The 20912-nt window shown below is 37.7% G+C and overlaps 1 protein-coding gene across 7 annotated transcripts in view; it reads left to right on the plus strand.

Annotated features, from left to right (window-relative positions):
• LOC139960064 (uncharacterized) overlaps positions 1-20119 on the plus strand; it is a 60347-nt gene extending 40228 nt beyond the window's left edge. For 6 of the 7 annotated variants that reach the window (XM_071958103.1, XM_071958106.1, XM_071958105.1 and 3 more), the window contains exons 19-20: positions 17696-17780; positions 19491-20119. In XM_071958103.1, the coding sequence (XP_071814204.1) occupies positions 17696-17780; positions 19491-19655 (250 nt within the window). In that variant the 3' untranslated portion in view covers positions 19656-20119. Of the gene's footprint in view, positions 1-7890; positions 8106-17695; positions 17781-19490 lie in introns of those variants that run through there. The other variant, XR_011790308.1, reaches the window with a different exon arrangement.
• The last annotated feature ends 793 nt before the right edge of the window (positions 20120-20912 follow it).

The following is a 20912-nucleotide window of genomic DNA, read 5'->3' on the forward strand; positions in this document are numbered from 1 at the left end:
ACAGTGACTCCTGAAGATTTGACGTAGACTGGAGTATTAAAAATTTGCAACATTCCCATGAAAACGTAGACTTTTCTTGAATTATATAAGCCCACTGCAGTTGGCCTCATGTTTGTCGAAAGGTCATATCTGAAACTGGGTTGGCTGGTGATATTTTTAAGTTGAAACCATGACACCCAAGCAGTTAGTTGAACAGTTGTGATCGTGTTTGAGGGGTACAGGTATTCCCCCTGGCTGAAGTTGATTTTATGCTGAATTTATGTACATATTTTTTTTTCTTAAAATATATTTTTTGATACATTATTCAGATAGGAAGACCATATTTCTATGAAACGTTTGCATTTTGATGAACATCAATGTACAGAGAGTCTTAGAGGCTAATCAAACGTTCAAAATGCATCAGGTTTCAAAGATAAAGCAATAAGAAGATTTTAGTACTAGGTAGCTCAAGCATCTGAAGAACTGCCATGATGACATCACAGGCACCTATTGTGTGCCACATATAGGAAGAATCAAGGGTTCAGCCAGCCAAACCATTAACCATATATACCATATATATACCATATATATACCATATATAACCATATATATTGAGTTAGGGACAAGATATTGAGTTTGGATTTTCAGCTCATAGTGAAGAATATTACACTTTACCATACAGTGTCCCATTGTATGCCACTGGACTATCACTTCAAGTAACCAAACATGGGTCATTAAACTTACATTTACTTTACTCAACTCACTGTTGTTAACTATGCCCTGAGTTAGTGTACTTGGCACTACGCTGTATACACAAGGTATCTGGGCCTAGTTTCTTTTATGACATATCGCCCTCTTCACATTTACTCTACCATTACCGTTGAAGAAATAACTGGTTGCAATTCTTCATCACATTTCACTTCCCAGCAGATTCAGACTACAGTACAATGTCTATGAATTATTTTACCGTCACCGTGGTTACAGCGCCCAGTGGCGTAGCTACGGGGGGGGGGGGGCCTGGGGGGCCGAGCCCCCCCATGAAATCAGCTGGCCCTCCCACTGGGAATGGGGTAAAAAAAAAATAAGTGCGATTCGCTAATATTTTTGGTTCAATAATTGGGAAATAGAGTTACACAATTTTCTCGTCTGCATCTGGCAGAATAAGAATAATACAATATCTGTAGTAATCATGAGAATGGTCACACAGCATGGCATGGCAATGGTCGATGCGACGATTGCGACCATACACCACGAACCTTGTTGTGCTGCTCGATATCGATATCTGCTGAAAATATGTTCAGTGCTTCCACCTAGCGCAACAATCTATCAAAATATTGGCTCCGTTTGTACTGAGCCGAGGTATCATATAATATATTAGAAGTGCTCCTAGATAAAAAGTGCCCATTTTCCATTTTTGTAATTAAAAAGTGCCCTGTGCTGTTTAAAAAGTAGCCTTGTGTTGAGAAATTAAGAGACATATAAATCAACATGCCTCATTGCTTGGGAAATTGCTCTTTTGTTGAAAGCATTCAAATAATGGAATTTGTGGTAGAGAATGCAAAAATAAGGTTGATTTTATTGGGAAGCTTTGAGTCCCATGTCCCACTGCCCCTGGAAGTTTGTGTACCCTCCTCCCTCCCTACCTTCCTCCCTACCTCCCTCCCTACCTCCCTCCCTCCCTACCTCCCTCCCTCCCTACCTTCCTCCCTACCTCCCTCCCTACCTCCCTCCCTACCTCCCTCCCTCCCTACCTCCCTCCCTACCTACCTCCCTCCCTCCTTTGAGCTTTCTTACATCACCTATGGAAAGGTTTGACGATTTGATGAGATGTTTCCAAGGATATAGCAGGTATACTGTTAGTTCTATGTTATTCAATGTGAAACATTGAGCTCTTTTAGTTTACCTCTGGGATCTGTTGTTTCAATAAAGGTTGGAAATAAATTGACTTTACAGACTGGCAGAACAATAATAAACAAAGTCATAAGTCATATGAAAGTCATAAGACACTGTATCGTCTTAAGTTATATATTAGATTGCTGTTTATTGAATGACATAAATATTTTTATTGCATGTGTCATTAATGTGAATCTTAAACTTGAGACAGATCACTCTTCTTGCTTCAGTAAATAAGCATGTAAAATGGCAATTCACTGCAGCCATGAATAATAATGATCTTTCAACAGAAATATATTGGGAGTAATAAAGGGAGGCCAAGGTAAGGGTTAGTTTTGGCCTGTAACAAGTTGATGGAAGCCTGGAATCTTAAAAGCACTTTTCACATTTGGTGAAGAGTTGTTTGGAAGATTCAACCGATTGACTGATAAATGGAAGATTACCTGATAAAGGATTATTATATGTTTGAATAAAATAACTTGCACATTTCTTGATTAAACTGACCAATGAATTGGGACATTGAGACATACTGTAAGCGGTCACATTTTATTCAGAGAATATCTGGCTTGGTGTGTTAAGCAGTTTGTTGCATTTGATGACATGAAATTAGAACAGACTCTGAAGATTTACACTCATGTCAAACACTTCCTCCTCCCCTGGGTGGGGAGGAGGGCTTTGGAAGTGGACAAGAATTATTTGGAAATTTTGCTTACAGGAGCAACAACTGTTCTGTATTCTGAGAAACCTGTGAAAGAATTAAATCTACAGATGATCAGACTACAAACTAATCTACAGACAAATCTACAGACTACAGATGATCAGAGTTATAGTTAGTATTCAATCATAGCAGTTGCATAGTAAAATCCTTTTTCCATGTGGTGTACCTGCATATATTCATACTGCCCTCTTATATAGAGGCCCTCATAGGTGTAGAGAAAGAAATGTGGCCATAACATTAAAGCATGTGGGATGTCACCCGCCCACCTACCCATCCATCGAACACCACTCTCGGCTTTCATTGTAGAAGTCACTACCATTGCATTACTGGCTGGCCGATGGATTACATTCTAATATGTACTTACAAACCTTTGCAACTAATTTCTCACAAAACCCTGGAAGTAAATGACTTGAGAAGATGAGGGCCGGATGATCCTAAGGAGCCATTAATTTAAGCGAGCTCATTAACAGTGACTCCTGAAGATTTGACGTAGACTGGAGTATTAAAAATTTGCAACATTCCCATGAAAACGTAGACTTTTCTTGAATTATATAAGCCCACTGCAGTTGGCCTCATGTTTGTCGAAAGGTCATATCTGAAGCTGGGTTGGCTGGTGATATTTTTAAGTTGAAACCATGACACCCAAGCAGTTAGTTGAACAGTTGTGATCGTGTTTGAGGGGTATTCCCCCTGGCTGAAGTTGATTTTATGCTGAATATATATATATTTTTTTTTTCTTTAAATTTATTTTTTTACCAAAGTAACCAAACATGGGTCATTAAACTTACATTTACTTTACTCAACTCACTGTTGTTAACTATGCCCTGAGTTAGTGTACTTGGCACTACGCTGTATACACAAGGTATCTGGGCCTAGTTTCTTTTATGACATATCGCCCTCTTCACATTTACTCTGCCATTACCGTTGAAGAAATAACTGGTTGCAATTCTTCATCACATTTCACTTCCCAGCAGATTCAGACTACAGTACAATGTCTATGAATTATTTTACCGTCACCGTGGTTACAGCGCCCAGTGGCGTAGCTACGGGGGGGCCTGGGGGCCGAGCCCCCCCATGAAATTAGCTGGCCCTCCCACTGGGAATGGGGTAAAAAAAAAAATAAGTGCGATTCACTAATATTTTTTGTTCAATAATTTGGGAAATAGAGTTACACAATTTTCTCGTCTGCATCTGGCAGAATAAGAATAATACAATATCTGTAGTAATCATGAGAATGGTCACACAGCATGGCAATGGTCGATGCGACGATTGCGACCATACACCACGAACCTTGTTGTGCTGCGCGATATCGATATCTGCTGAAAATATGTTCAGTGCTTCCACCTAGCGCAACAATTTATCAAAATATTGGCTCCGTTTGTACTGAGCCGAGGTATCAGGTATTCATATATTGCCTCGAGTCAAATGAATATATGTAGGCGCGGATCCAGGGGGGGTTCAGGGGGTCCAGACCCCCCCTGCTCTTGGCCAAAAAAAAAAGAGAGCAAAAAAGAGAGAGAAAAAAAATAATTAAATTAAACGGCAATTTTAAACATGTAGGACGTCAGAAAAGCGGTTATCCTCATAAGTCATCCAGGTGTGTCTTTTCCGTCAAATGAACTATAGTGTGCACGCGTGCTACACGTGCCAAAAATGCCTAACAATCTCAATTTTCAGACCGAAAAGTTTCAAAATTGAGGTGGTGTTCGAATTTTTTTGGGCGGTGAGGTTACAGAGCGGTAGGCTGCTAGGATGCGCTAACGAATTTTTCATGAGCAAACCCCTCACCCTTCCAGAATCCTGGATCCGGCCCTGCATCAAAGAGTGTTGACAGAACGGGAGCGGATTGGGGGCTAAAGGCATTATGATTTTTGTATCATCTCAACTCATCTGATATGTAATACCATATTTCATAGATTGTTTTTTTCTCATCAATTGAGAAATTGCAGACATGAGATCCATATTTTCAGGCTAGGTACATGCAACTTAGATTACTCGGGAAGTGCCGTTTCTGGCCATCTGGGGGGTTTGTAAAGCCAAAAATTATCTTGTACGCTCCGCGCCAACCGATGATGGCGCTCCGCTTAGATAGTCTTACGTTCAGGCGCGGCTGGACCAGTCAGACCCCCCCTGTCACAAATCCTGCATCCGCCCCTGATATGTCATTGAATATTCCACAAAACAACTTTTTTATGGCCACGAAACTGTCGAAACATGATTTTCCACTACTGGTAGAGATATAAAATATTGGGAATACTGAAATTCCTGCAAACATGCGGCTGTGCCTGTTCACTACTCACTACTGTATCGCCTTAAAAAATGATGAGTGGAAATTGTTTCTCCAGGACCGTTTCGTATCGTGGGTATCGAGTGCGTCTGATATACGGACGTACGTAGTACGTACGTCTATGATGATATGCACTGTACTGTACTGATAAAAACATAGGTGAATTTCACTCCATGGGAGTGATCACTGAGCACATTCCGGTATAAGAGTGAATTTCCACTCCATTGGAGTAAATCTTAACTCCTAATAGAGTTATATTCACTCATATTAGGAGTGAGGGTTAACTCCAATAGAGTGAAATTTCACTCTTAATTTGAAGTGCGCCGAGTGATCACTCCAATGGAATGAAATCCACTCATTTGTTTTTAGAGTGTTGCTAGATATATGAAGAAGAAATTTACATACCAATACATGTTATCGGTCATCGATTGGCACAAAAACCTAGATTCTGATGACAGCTGCCTCAAGAAACCCAATAAATGGCCTAATTAGCACCGAGCCACCAATGTGGACCATTACCGAAACATCGATGCGTGTTAGTCTTCCATCCCCTTCCTCTAATGCTATTTAAGTCCACATGTGGGCATATCCTGCAAACCTACCGGTAGCCCACAGGGGTTTGAGTTGGGAGAAAGGCCTTGACACCTTGGAAAGACAAATGATGCCAACTTCCCTCAAGTTAAAAGTCTGGCTGAGTTGGCAAGGCCAGTCAGCATGAAAGAGTAAAAAAACTTTTTTTGCATTTCTGTCACCAAAGTTGCACATCATTTTGGTTGCTATTTTGCCTCACAGGTGCCATCTCCTGCGATCTGGGGGGTGCTGATATCTCAAATTTTCTCTGTACGCTCTGCGCCAACCAAGGTAGCGCTCCGCTTAGATAGTAACCTCCTGCCCCCCCCCGCAAGAAAGAACAGCCCCCCATGGCCCCCCACTCAAAAAATCCTAGCTACGCCACTGACAGCGCTGCATCGGCAATTCTTATATGCTAAGATATATTAGACAAGCTGTTTCTGTAAATGAAAATCTAGTAGGCCCAGGATACTAGTTAAATTGTTTAAAACGTTGTCTCAAGACTTGAGGTTGTATTTGTGAGATACTGGACAATATCAGTTCATATGAGTATACATACTATACATGGTATTTCAGGGTCAGGGAAATTAAGATGCAAAAACAACCAGCAACTGAAAGTTTGCCTTTTTGCTCAAAATATTTACGGTGATACTGCATACATACAGTATAGTTTTGCGTTTTGAGGAAGATAGACCCCAAGAGGCAACAGTTAATGTACCATGCAGTACTCTCTATGTGTTTGATCTTACCATCCAGTCTCTTTTCTGAACTACTGCCCTCTTTGTTTTCAATAGAGCCTCTATTGTTTAAAGTTTTATTCTTTTTGTTTAGTTTGCAGTTTCCTACATGTGACATCACTTACTCTGTAAGTTGTGTGAATTTTCAGATGCCTGGAACTGAAGCACAAATCATTTTGAGAATAATCTAGACTAGATTCTACAACACAGTTCTTAACTGGAACAAATCCTTCAAATGTTTGCACACGTGAGCTAAGTTTGTTGACTCGAGATCACACATGCAGAACTAACAACAACAGGATCAGGGTTATATTAATAAGAACTGGGAGAGGAAATGAAATCGCGGGAGGCTAGAGGTGCAGATGCAAGGATGAAAAGATCGTAATGAATTTACTCAAGTCAGGCTTAAACAAGGACAACTCTTAAAGTATGGCTATAAAACAACTATGTAGATTGAACCACATGTGTATACTACATATATTGATCTGTCTGGAGATTCATTCTCCAAGATTCTTTTCTACAGATCTTGACTCTCGGAAATTAACTAGATCGGTTATTCTTTGGTTGGTTTTGATCCAAACAATATTTACTTTGAAGGGACCTGTCGTCATATCGAATCTTGCATTTAAGTGCTCTGTTGCTGGTGTGCACCCCTCTCCCACAGGTGGCTACTGATATTAAAGATTTAATAACAGCTGGGTTTCTCATAACGGTAACATGTAGCTTTTGAAAGAACCACATTTGACCAACCCCAGACATAACTTGCTCTGTCATTAAGACACATTTACTATGTTAAAAGTAAGTGTTTTGTTTTAGGATATTAAACCAATAAGTGCTTTTGGTTTCTTTTAAATAAAAAAAACATTGAGAAGATAAATATAACCTTGAAATATAATATAATTAAGAGCCTTCCTTACCACCCCATCCATTCATTTCTACTGTTAATATGCTCAGTCTTAACTTGTTACAACCTTCCACCTGTTCCCAACCCACACCCCCGGGACCCACACCCTGAAGGCATTGCTTATGTTGTGTCCCATTTTTAATAACACTCTTCTATATCTTTTTTAAAGGCATTGAAGACTCGCCCCAAACCGCATGATGCCCTCTGAAAAAGTTAACTTTCTGTTGCTTTTTTTTCTTGTCGCTACAAAATGCAGACAGTAATGAAACGTGATACCTTGTTATCTTTCATCTAGACCTGAGATGTCCATCGCTGCTATGTACACTGTGTTGTGGGAATTGACAGTAGCTGCATGTATTGACTGTACACTAGTGTCTAATTACCAACCGTAGCAAGCTGTGTGTATATTTTGTGGAATCGAAACTTCTGTTACACCTCATTCGAAACTAGGTCAGATTAACGGCATCAGACGTTTCTTTGTGCGCGCGTCTTCACTCCCTTTAAGTCCTTTGATCATCATTGGTGGGGATCTGCGTCAAGACAATGTGCGTTGATGGAGTGATGAGGCCTTTAGCAAAAAGAATCACATACACAGTGGTTTATGCCAAATAATGACATTTATAATCTAGTCTTGCTCTTAAGCAAATGATTTATCACTCTTCTAGCAATAATAATAAATAGTCTTTCAAAGACAGTTAGTGTTTGCGAAAGGGTATATGTTGTTTGGCAGCTTTCATCATAATTCCTGTTTTTATCAAAACTCCAATACTGTATCCAGATCTGTTAATTTTCTTTTTTTAAGGAAACTTCACCGAATTTCATCAACGATTGGGAATGACAATTTGGTATTTTTGATGAATTCATTGCACCGTTGTCATCATGCGCTGCAACATAAAACTACTGTATATCATGACTGCCTTCAAGCTATTAATCAACATGGAAAATAGTGACAGAGAGAAGAGAGAGAGTGAGAAAGTAATTTGCATGTATTCTTTCTTATTTTGCCCCACCCCCACCCCCCCCCAAAAAAATATGGATAACTGCCTTAGATGAGGACTAAAGTTTAGGAATTAGTATGAGACACATTTCTCACCATATATGAGGAAAGACAGACAGAAGTATTACTGTGAACAAAAAGATGTGAAATAAATTTAATAAAATAAATTTAGACATTGGAAGAGTCATACGGTATCGTGTCAAAGCTCTGAAGCATGTAAGAAGTAAAGTATTGGTATAAAGTATAAACTCTACCGGTGAGTTCACTACCCTTTGGAAGGATAAAACATTCAGTTGTTCTTAAGCTAATATAAAATAAAAATACAGTGACATGTTTTGCTAGCAGAACCTAGGTTACGCTTTACTTACAGATATTGACTTTCTCGTTCAACTTTGGTGAATAATTTTCCGGTCAATTTGAGCTACTATTGATTTTGCTGATATTTCTTTGCAGTAGATTTTAGTAGAATTTGGGCTGAAAAGAGATTTCAAAAGTGAGTGTTGAAGAAATGACAGATTATTTGCAAGAAAACATATATGAATGCAAACAACATAAAACAATAAGATTTGAGCTTGTTAAACTTTGGTGAATAATTTACCGGCCAATTTGAGCTACTATTGATTTTGCTGATATTTCTTATTTCCTTTGCAGTAGATTTTAGTAGAATTTTGGCTGAAAAGAGATTTTAAAAAGTGAGTGTTGAAGAAATGACAGATTATTTGCAAGAAAACATATAAATGCGAACAATATAAAACTATAAGATTTGAATGAATTTCACTTTGTTTTAATTGACTGATCAATCAATTGAATGGATGAATGGATTGTTTGTCTGTTTAACAAATTTACTTGATTGTTCGTTTGTCTAGCAAATCCACCTTAGAGTATTAACGTCAACTGAATATTAAAGCATGCCGCCAAACAAAGAAATACAACTCCAGGTACCCTTGGCAAAGGCAACTTGAAAGAGTAGGCAAGAGATCAGGTGCAGTAGACATCTTAGTTGCAATCATGGCCATGGGGATATAAAATCCTCAGCAAACATCTCAAAATTATGAAGACAACTCTCACGTGACTTTTGTGAGCCCAATAGAGCTGTAAGGCATAATGCAAGCTGGTAATACATCTTTGCCAATACCTAAACTTGATAGCAATGCTATCAAAAAAGCTTTCTGTTTTAGTGTAAAGGGACCTGGAAGTTTGGTTCTCGTGGTTTCTGGGCACGCAATGCGAACCTTGTCTTTCTCCTTAAACTTGCAATCACGTGGCTAATTCTTTAGCTGGGTATTTTGAAATTTAAATCCAGTACTTTATTTAGTGAGGCCCAAACTTGAAGATAGTTACTGTCCTATATGATATTTCTGTGACCGGATAGCTCAATATGGTACTCTTTGATATGGAAAATTCATGTGGTAAAATGTGTAAATATAATTTTTTATTTACATCTGCTGTAAAAGATGTGGTAGGGAGAGGCAAAATGTTGATGTTTGCTGAAACATGTGAAGTAAGAAATTCTCCTGTATTCTTTTTTGTTAGCAGGGCGGGGGGGGGGGGGGGAATGGTTAATGTAAGCGATGGGTCTGAATTGATGCCCTGTTACAGATTGTTGAGAAGCAAGCTTGCTCAGTGATATATTCAAAGAAATTCTATTTTCATTTACATTTGGTTAAATCTGAACCTTGCTGCCCCACCCCACTAATAAGACAAACCTTTTCTACATTTGGTCAAATTATATCACCTATTTTAACCTACCACCCCCCCCCCCACGTCTCTTCCTCCCCCCACTGCCTGCCTGCCTGGTAATCTTTGTCATCTCTTGATACTATGAAGTATAATTTATATGACATTTTATACTTAATGTCAAGGTGCAGTCTGGGACACTCGAAACTTTAATTACAAATGTTCACTTGAAAACGTTTAGAACTAAATGTTTGACAGTTGAAATGAACTGTTGTCACAAGAGGGATTATATATCCAATTTCCTGGCCTCAAGGTTAATGTTCTAACAACATTAATGTTCTCTGCTTTCTGCCTGAAAACAAATTGTTCAGTTGCCTCAAGCTCGTCTTGAGAGCATGTTCTAACGTGCAGTCAATTTCCAAAAACCTATATCAAGTCACCAATTATTCTAATCTAATCTTGATCATCATCTAACTATTTCAACTGACAAAAGATTACTTTTTGTTTGTTGTTAATAATACATCAGAAGACATCTACTGATTCTGATTCTAGCATGAGGCCTGTAAAACCTCTTTTTCCATGGTCTAGAGAAGACATGATGAGGTGATTGATTGAGACTTGTGAAACAGCGTTCTCCATAATTCTTTCAGATTTTGTCTGTTTGAGTGTTAACAGATGAAAATGCGACAAATTCCTTGATAGTTATGGCAGAAATTAAGGAAAGGAAGTTATTTTACTCGAGCATTGGGAAGTAAAAAAGAATTTAAAAAGACAGGAGACAGGAGGATTGAATATTTGTCAAAACACAACCTGACAGAAAGTTGTGATTTTTAAGGGAACTTAAACTAGTTATGTGTGTTAACTGTTGGTTGGCATTTTTTTGTTGCAGTCTTTTTGCTCTTGTGCGAACTGGCAATTACATAATACTGTCTGAACATACAAACTGGTTCTCGGTGTAAACTCTTTCATATTTTGTTGTAATAACAATTTAACTAGGGATGCCCCTAATATTAAATATCATTTGTTTATTTTACTTTACGTCACAGTAGCAAACTTTACATCACAGTAAGTTCCAGTGACGTAATTTTGAAACGAGGCGTGCAGCCCATGCAGCACCATCGGTTGGGTAGCGAGACAGAGGGTACCGATTGTGGGTACCAGTTAAAACTGCAGGGGCACGATGCGCGCACAAATTGATAGAAATTTCAAATTGAGCAGATGGCACAGCTTTTCGTTACATTATCTGTTCAAAGAACACTTAAAAGTATCCGTAGTTTAGATTTTCAAAATATATTTCAGAAAATCAACAGTGGAAGACTGACTTGGAAAATTATTGTAAGCAATGGAAGAAAGCAAAGAAATACTAGAATGGGATTTGAAGAAGCAAATTTAGTAGCTGCGAAATGCTTGTATGAATCCTCTCTCAGCCACAATATGTCTTTGCTCTTTCTTAAGATTTGAAATTGTGTAATACAGGCTGATGCTAGACACTAGTCACACAAAGTCAGTGGAAGGACTATCAGTAGTTATATACTCTGCATTAAACTGGTGTTGAACTTTTGAATTATGTCTTTTTGCCAGTAAAGCAAGTTTTCTCTCGGCTGCACATGACTGATGGACTATATATAGTACAGGTTTCGTTGAAAGATTCATCGTTTTATCAAGCAGAGCCTTCTCCCGAGTGCAACATCCGTCCAGAGTCCTCGAGGGTGATTTCAAAAAGGTTTTGAAAATGCTCACAAATGAGCTTTTCACCACACATCACTGCTCCTTTACTTAACCTGATCATAAAGAAGGTTTTATATGGTTTTATAAAAGTCAAAATACTTCCTTTACAAACATGAATGCAGGTGAACCCCCAAGGTGATCCATCCCCAATTTCTGGAAGAGTTGTTTTTGTAATGTGCAAATGTGAGGTCAAAGGTCATCTACTTCTGGCCATTTGTCCAGTTTTTCTTGACAGAAAAATCCCATGTAATGTAACTTACTCTTGAAAATTAAATCCACTGTACACAGAAGTTGCTTAATGTCCCACATGATTACAGTACAGTAGTTTGGCTTTGATGTTAGGCAAAGCATTTCAGTCTTGAGTTTTATATCAGAGTAGACTTAATGGTTTCATGGCATATTTAAAAAAATGATTCTAACACAGCCATGGATAGTTATCCACCATGTTGCCATGGAGAGTTATCCACCATGTTGTCATGGATAGTTATTCACCACGTTGCCATGGATAGTTATCCACCACGTTGCCATGGATAGTTATCCACCACGTTGCCATGTATAGTTATCCACTATGTTGCCATGGATAGTTATCCACCATGTTGCCATGGATAGATATCCACCATGTTGCCATGGATAGTTATCCACCATGTTGCTGGTAGCTCTGACATTTTGCCAAGTTCTGAGAGGCTGGGTCTTGCAAGCTTATGTTCTGCCTACTATTTTAAAGCTCTTTCAGTTAAATGGTCAATCGATTGAAAATGACATGGGCATAATTTCATAGTTCCTTAGAACTAATTCCCTCAATCAACAACGACCTTAATGGAAATAATTACCTGCACAGTTTCATACTTTTCCAAGTTAATAACGTTGGAGCAATATCTGATGCTAGAATATTGCATAAACCAATCATGAAATCCTTCCGATCATGGATTGACAAATCATGCTTATAGGCCAAAACTGTTCAGAAAATTAATAACAACCTTTATGAGATATGAGAGGTCTCCTGGCAGTGTTTGTTTTGCCAAAGCTTACTTGTACCCATGTCAGATGACATTACAAACAGATGGCTGCCCTTGTACATGTATATACACTTGAAATTGTACATTAATAGTGATATAAATAATGAACATATGATATGTCGTGACATTTGAATTTTTCAAGTAGGCGCGCTCGGCTAGTATCTCTTTCTACATCAGGATAGATTTATGAGGTGTGTTGAATGTTCTAATTGAGAAAGTAAATGACTCGTGGAAAAATGATTGAACTGACAGACAAGCGTGACAAATATTGTTGCTAGGGTAATGATCATCCAGATCGACAGAGAAGTAAACCTGATGACTTTTTGATTCCTTGCCGCAGGAATCTCAACGATCATTATGGTGTGATGACGCTTGTAAACACCGTTACTCATAAACTTCATGGTGGATTAACTTCATATAATTGGTATGTGGCCCCATCGTATTGAACCCTATTTCTCTGTGAAGTTCAATGGTCATTTGGGTTCAACAGAGGTCAAAGTCTGAAATATTTGTAAACACGATAATTCAAAAAGTAGTACATCTTTTTTTAACCTCATGCTTAGTACGTAGATCCAGCTTGGTGAGTACAAGAACCCTATTGAAATTGGTGGAGGTCAAAGGTCATTTGCGGTCAACATACTGTCAATCAGTTTGTAAAATCTTGTAAACATGATAGGTCAAAAAGTACATATTTGTTAGAACTGCGTACAATTTAGTATGTATAACCAACTCAGTGAGTGCCAGAAACCTTTCTAAATTTGAAGAGGTCAAAGGTTACATGAGGTCAACATGTATCATAGGATGAAATCCTTGTAAACATGTTAAGTCCCAAAGCTAAAGCTGCAATTAATTTGTGAGTTCTACCATTCTATGATTTAAATTGATTTTCTTTTAGTTAACATCATTTGGTCTGTTCAGTTTAGTGAGCGGCCCCAATATTAAATAGATCTCAAGTGAACTTCAACTCTATACATATATAGTCATCCAGGATATAAAATTTGCTTCAAATAGTTGATTCCCTTTTCTTGTTGGGTGCTTTGAAGTGGCCCTTATCAGTTTCCACACCCTGATCTTCAAAGGGGTCAATGGGTTATCTCAAAATTGGCCTAAGGGGTCAACAGGTTATCTCAAATGATATCAAAATTGGCCTTATTCTCAGTCATTAATAAAAAGGTGATTTGGGATTTGGCAGTAAGTTGTGCGAATATTTCACAGTGTATAAACAGTGTCTTGAAGACCTCTCATTTTTCATTAATAACAATTATTAAAAGGATGGTTGCAAGGTGGAAGAGCTGATGTGCTAGCTCAAAATTGGTAAAAAAAAAAGGCCTTTTATTCATACATCTATGTGTCTATATTTCACTGCTAGGAGGACTGTTCTTTCTGAATATTGAACATTTTTGAATCCAAATTCTACTTATACTGTAAGAATCCTTACCAGTGAATTAATTGGTTGATGTCCACAAGTGAGTGCTACAATTAAGAGATGGACGTCTCTGATCTTTTCTGGTACTCATTTAATTCTTGGACAAATTGAACTCACTTGCTCCGCTTAAGTCAAATACATGGAATTTTGAGCAATTTATATGGCAAGGAATCACAAAGCCAACTGGCAATCTGGGTGTACTAAATACACTGGTAACTTTTCAGAAAATGATGTTAGGGCTCACGGAACATTCAGTCAATCAACCGATCGATTAATCAATCAAGTGAAAGAAGAAAGTAAGTGACCATTTAGCCTGACAACTCAGTTAAAATACACAGTTTTATTCACATGAAGAGAAAAGACACTGTCATGATGTACAGTATCTGGTATTGAAATGGTTGATTTTGCTGTTTTGAAGTGGCTGATTTTTTGTTCTTTTTTATAATTTCTTTATTCTTTTTAAGGCTTTTCAATAGCACAGGCGTTGTGGGATGCGAATTGACCCTGTGTCATGTAACATGAGAAGATATAAATGCGTCTTGGGCAGAGCACTTTAGATCATAATCCCTGAAATCTTAAACGTAATGGCTTTTGCTTTATTTAGCCTCACGATATGGGATTATTGAAAAGCGTAGCACCGAATTGATGTGTTGGTATTTTTATTATATTTGTGGGACGAGAAAATTCAAGTGTTGATATGAAATGATGATAGCAAAATTCCAAAACACAAACGTCCTCCCCAGTGTACCATTATGAATTTATTATCAGTATGTAAGCTTTATAAAATGTGGACCGGAATATCTTGTTTTAAAATGACTTCCACATTACCAATGAAAGCATGATAAACAAAACATTATTTCAAATGTTAATAGTTTTGTTAATTGACAGCCAAACAGAGGTCTTGGTGTTATGTGTGACAAATATATTCATTTAAATCACACTGCAAGACTATCTCAGCTAACTCCTGTCAAAAAGTAAAATTCTCTCTGGATAACATCCATAAATGTCCCCCGATAATCCTAATCTTTCTAAAATTATGCCGGACCACATGTTTGCGATCGTTTCCTGTATTCCCGCATTGTCTAATACTCAAAACGTCTTTTAAAAACTCTACACTTATGCGCTTCACTTTTGCCTCGAACATCCAAACTATATAAGCACTAGGCTGGTTTGTGGAGGCTGCCAACTCCATCCCCCTCCCCCCACCCTCTCCTCCCCCTTCACCTAATGTATCTCACAGTCTGGTGTTTTAGGAATGTTGTATCAAACTTTGATTGTCCATCACCTTTCATACTGTGCTGTAATCTGGGACGGTACTACAAAAACAGTTCTCTGTGTCTATTTCCTCAGCTCTTTAATGGTTCGGCTCGTATATGAAAGTTTCAGCAGATACAGACTACAGAACATGAATTCCCCAATTTGAACAAAGTTTCGCAGTGCAACCTAATAAAGCATTCTTTTCAAATTAAAGGGAGATTATTGCTCTCCCCCTTGATGTATTATTTGTCCATTTCCTCTGAAGGAATCGATCCAGGGATCGAACAGGACATATACATGTATGAAGTGTAAATAAACATAGCACACGATAAGTCTTAAACCACATGGTTGCACTATGCTGAAAACAAGCAATTTATACAAGGCTAAGCTTAGTGTGTTTTGCTCTTGAGTTCACTATCAGTTACGCCAACTGTTAAAAAAACAGAGTCTGTCAGTAACTGTATTTTCTCCACGAGATGAAGCACCAACATAGTTCATAGTAGTCATGTGACTGAATAACAGGCATAGACTCGAAAACGTCACCAACGAATTATCCTTTTAGCAGGAAAAAATACAACCATCTGTTTGTATAGGACTACCAGCAGGTGTTTTACAGTATGTCTCTTAGCCAGCCTTTATCTGATCTTCATTTTATGTTTTTTATCCATATATATTCAAATATGTATAAAATATAAAATAATCTCCTCATCAATCTGGAAAAGTTATTGCAGTTCATTATTAAGATCGTTGCCATTCTGAAGTGAGTTCATATCCTTCCCGTAGCAGTACAATAAACCGAACATTTGGTATCATTAAAACTAGCCTGCGGGGATGCACATTATACCCTCTCTTTACCATAATTTATCTGATTTCAGTACTGGTGTTCCAGTATCGATTTATGCATAAATTTGCTTCTACCTTGACTCATTTGAAACCGAGAAGCTACACGATTGCATTCATGAGCAAGGCTTTGCTTTCCTGTATTGCCCCTTTTTATCACGATTCCTTCATTTTTGTCTTGCTTCCTTTTCAGTCGTCTCAAATTACTTGCTTCATAGAGTCTTTAATTTGCACAAACAGATGCAGTGTCGTATTCTTTGCAAGTGATGTATATACTTGTAGATAATGTTACTTGTTGAAAATCATTCATGTGTTAAGCAGCTTGTATTTGAATGTATCTGCGGAATGTTACTATAGATTTTGATGATGATATATGTAAATGAGTTTATGCAATCAGTTGATAAGCTTCTAAGTTTTCCATTTTTTCAGCAGAGGTGGGAGAGGATGCATACAACTACAATATGTAAATAATATCAACAATTTTGAATCATATTTTTTTAATTGAAACAATCAGATCAAATTTCTAATTAGCTATCATACAATATATATATTTATATACTTGTTACATATTCGTGTACCATACACTAGGAAATTGTTGTAATAATATGTCTGTCAGTAGGGGGAAGAGGGAGGATTAATCCCCCTTGGTATTTATCTTTTAGGGGTAGGACTAAAACTGAGTAGCCTACTACATGTTACTATGCTAGAATACAAGTGAGTACAGACTTACTAAAATTCATTTCTTGTGGTGTAGAACCAACAGTCTTTAAATTAGTGTATCTGTAGTACAAACTTGCCAAGTTAAAAGCAAACGAAACAACCGTAACTCGTTCGATCAGATTGCAAACATGCTTTTGTAATCGGTTGAACCCGAGTATGAAAAGTCTTGTCCCGTGGATACCGTTTATGGCACAATGATAAACGGTATTTTACGGAATTGTGTGAAATTAGGAAATAAATATCTGTGATGGTCTCCGCCGACCCATTCTCCTCTCCTTGATTAATGGACTAAGGTCCATCAACTATAGTAGATACCATCGTAAATAATCTTTGCGATCTAATTAAGTCATGAAGATTTGATGAAGACGTGACCAAGACACCGATCTAAATTGTCTTGGCTGACAGTAATGTACCGTCTGTTTATGGGTGCCGTTAAGAGTAGAGGGATAATACCTGTCAAGGATTCCTGTTAGCGCATCCATCATAATTATTTGATCTGAGTTGTAATCTTGTCTCCTCTTGAAGAATCTTGTATTGGTTTTTACAAATTTGACTGTTTTTTTGTTTTCAGTTTTTTCATCTGCTTTTACAGTGTAGGCACATTGCATTATTACAGTACTGTAGTCTATTTCCATTGACTTGTGCCATGACAAATGTTGCATTCTTAAACTCTTGCTTATCTGTATGTTTGCTCTCTCCCTCTCTGCATGGGTGTAACTACAGTGGGTTGTATGTAATGGGTAACATTTCTTCCTATTTTGAGAATTACCATTATGGTATCTTCATTTATTTGATCATTTTCTGATTGTTTCCATTTCCTGGGGGGGGGGGGTGGTGGGGGAGGGGGTATTTGTATCGGTGCATTTTTGCTGCCATTATTGGTTATGTATCTAATGAACATGTTTATCCACTGATTACCACTAATCCTTGACTGCGTATAATTCAGCTATCGGGACCAGTTTAATCTCTTGGCAGAAACACTGGAGAAAGAAAGGTACGATTTGTCTGTAAGAGACAATGCTCAAGCAAGGGTGAGTACTGCATAAGCATATTATGCCACATTTTTTTTCAATTCACAAAAATGCTACTAGACTTACTCTATTTGGGATAATGACTGCTGGGAAAGGGGGGGGTGAGGTGTTTTTCTTCTGAGTCATCATCAAGGTGTCCAGCAGTTGGTTGAAGGTGGGAAGGAGGGATGGGGGTGCATATCCACAGTCCCAATCTGATTTAGATCAGGGCAAATAAATCTCTACATAGAGGGCCAGAGATGGATCCAGAATTGTATATATTGGGGAGGGGGGGGGGGGGTAATAGCCCTTTGGTCATGAAAACCGACACTCATAAAGGGTGTCTGGTCCTGCATCAGAAAGAAGTAAAAGTGCAGCAAGAAATGGTGAATTCCAAACATATTAATCTACTTTTAATTCAGCTGATAATTATAGCTAATCTCAAGGTTGTGGTAACAAATACCTTAGGATTTTTTGTGTTAGATGAAAGTGGGAGGGATCCCTGCACCTGAAGGTATACTGGGTCTGGAGGAATGGTCTAATTCTTGCTGACTGTAAAAATTCTGTGACTGAACATTTCCCCCCAAAGCTTAGGGCATGCCACTGAAGGTAACCACCCTTGTTGCTGGCTGGTTAAACCAGGTAGTGGCAATGTCAGGGGTGGCACAAATATCATCTTGGGAGAGGGAGATGGTGGGTGAAAATTTTTTATTTTGGTTTCCAATTGTAAATAGATGTATCATGCTTCAAATCGAACGCAATGGCGAAAGCTTTGCACATGATGATTTGTTATGATGGCGTGCGTGTAAACACCTTAAGGAGACATGAGCCTCATTACATTGACTAAGCCACTGTGTGGTATGTGGCGTTGAGTAGTAAGTAAACCCCAACCTTATGAATTAAATTCGAGTTAGCTGTGAAAAAAAAATATATAACAATATTAGAAATAGCCTATCAGCATTTGTGCAGTCATAGGCATCATGTAAATCACATGATAATTGAAAACAAGCATTCTGACCCAAGGGGAATGGAATAACAAAATCTCACAAAGATCTCATAAAGATTCATGACATGGCTGGGACCACTCTGTGCACATATCCTCTGAGGACAGTCTAAATAATTGCATAAATTTATTATTAAAGCTTTACTATTAAGACTGTCAGTGTTTTTGTGGCATCCAGTCAAAACTCGTGTTTGTTTTATGCGGCTATGAAAGTGACGTTTATGGCAAGCCAAATGCCCAATAATTAGATAAACCAGGTTTATTGACAGAAATCCAAGTTTATTGGTAAAAACCCGGGTTTATCGGTCGAAAAACCGGGTGTATCAAATTATTGGGCATTTGTTGTTGATAAATCAGGTTTGCATTGATAAGCCAGCCAAATGCACAATAATTCTATAAGCCTGGTTTATCGCACGATAAACCACGGTTATCAACCGAAAAGCTAAGATTTTCGATAAACCTGGTTTACCGACCGATAAACCTGGTTTATCAGGCAAGAACTTTTCTTATTGTTGGCTAAACCTTGTTCATAGAATAATTGGGCATTTGGCTTTGCCACAGAGGCTTTTGTTTGTCAAATGTCTCGAAACCGGGACGATAAATATCATGCATGGTGTTGTATCGATGAACTGTCTAGTCGATAAAGTTGACTTAAAACCCTGTACTTCTGACAATTTGTCATCCAAATTAAGCAAATTGATTTATGCTATAGTGGTTTCCATGTGTAGGTTCTGGACCAGATGAGGAGAGCAATGCGTCGGAAGATGGAAGATGAAATCAGGGGTTTTCAAGAGCAGTTATACCGGGATGAAGATACTGCTTACTTCAGGCAGTTAGAGGCAGATCGTATGAAGGCAAGACTTCGCTCTGCGGCATACAAAACACTACTGTGATGTACACATATATGTAAATCATGGTAGAGATGAATAATGGGAGGGACTTTCAAGGACAGAAGATCGAAGATTTAATAAGGGATATGCAGACGATCTGGTTTCCTTAGTGAAATCATAAAAATATGAATTATGGGAAGGATATCAAAATACGATGGAAAGTAAAGGATCAGCTGAATAATTTGTATATGTTTTGTAAACCAAATCAAGAGGAGCTGAGAAGAACCGTCAGCCTTTCTTTTAAGACGTTTTTTGAAATGAAATAAGCCGTAAAACATATGGTTAGAGCAGCTGTTTGTTATTCATATCTTGCTAGAGAGCAAGGCAAAGTCCCTTCTGAGCAGAGGATTTACTAGTTTCTACTGCACCTCAGTCTCTTATCTAATGCAGGTATCTAGTTTCTAGGCCTAACTTACTGAAATAATTTGATAATTAACCAAATCACTTCTTCAAAATAACTCCAGCTCTAGTTATGATGGGTAATTTCAGCATTTCAGGATAATATATTATATATTTTGTTATTTATCATTGGATATTTATATCACCTTGAAAGGTATTTCGTGAGAACCAGAGAAAGTGCTTTACATGCCTTCAAGTTTCTTTTGTACAGTTTATTTATAAAATACGAGAACAGCTATCCTTAACTGTTCTTAAGATTTATAAAAAGATTTATAAGCTTGCAAGCGATGATGTAAAATAAATAAATAATAAACATTTCTGCATAATTAATTCTACACTAATTTTTTAAAGTTAAAACTTTATGGCATGATTATATTGACATTTCTTGAATATTAGGTGGTGTAATTTGTTTACCCCTCGAACTAGCCCCATCACACCTTCGCCTCACACTCGTCTCCCCCGAAAACGTGACAAAAATGCTTAACGTCTTCACAGAAAGTAAAAAGTATGTTGTTAGTTGGTAAACAACTGTCAAACACAAAGATAGTTGATATACAACTATAAAACACACAGATGGTTGATATACAACTATAAAACACACATAGTTGATATACAACGATAAAACACAAAGATAGTTGATATACAATTATTAAACACAAAGATAGTTGATATACAATTATCAAACACAAAGATAGTTGATGGTTATATACAAATATAAAACAAAGATATTTGATATACAACTATAAAACAAAGATAGTTGATGGTCTATATACAACTATAAAACACAAAGATGGTTGATATACAACTATAAAACAAAGGTAGTTGATATACAACTATAAAATAAAGATAGTTGATATACAA

This window comes from Apostichopus japonicus, chromosome 19 (genome assembly GCF_037975245.1).
Source record: "Apostichopus japonicus isolate 1M-3 chromosome 19, ASM3797524v1, whole genome shotgun sequence".
Classification (NCBI taxonomy): domain Eukaryota; kingdom Metazoa; phylum Echinodermata; class Holothuroidea; order Aspidochirotida; family Stichopodidae; genus Apostichopus; species Apostichopus japonicus.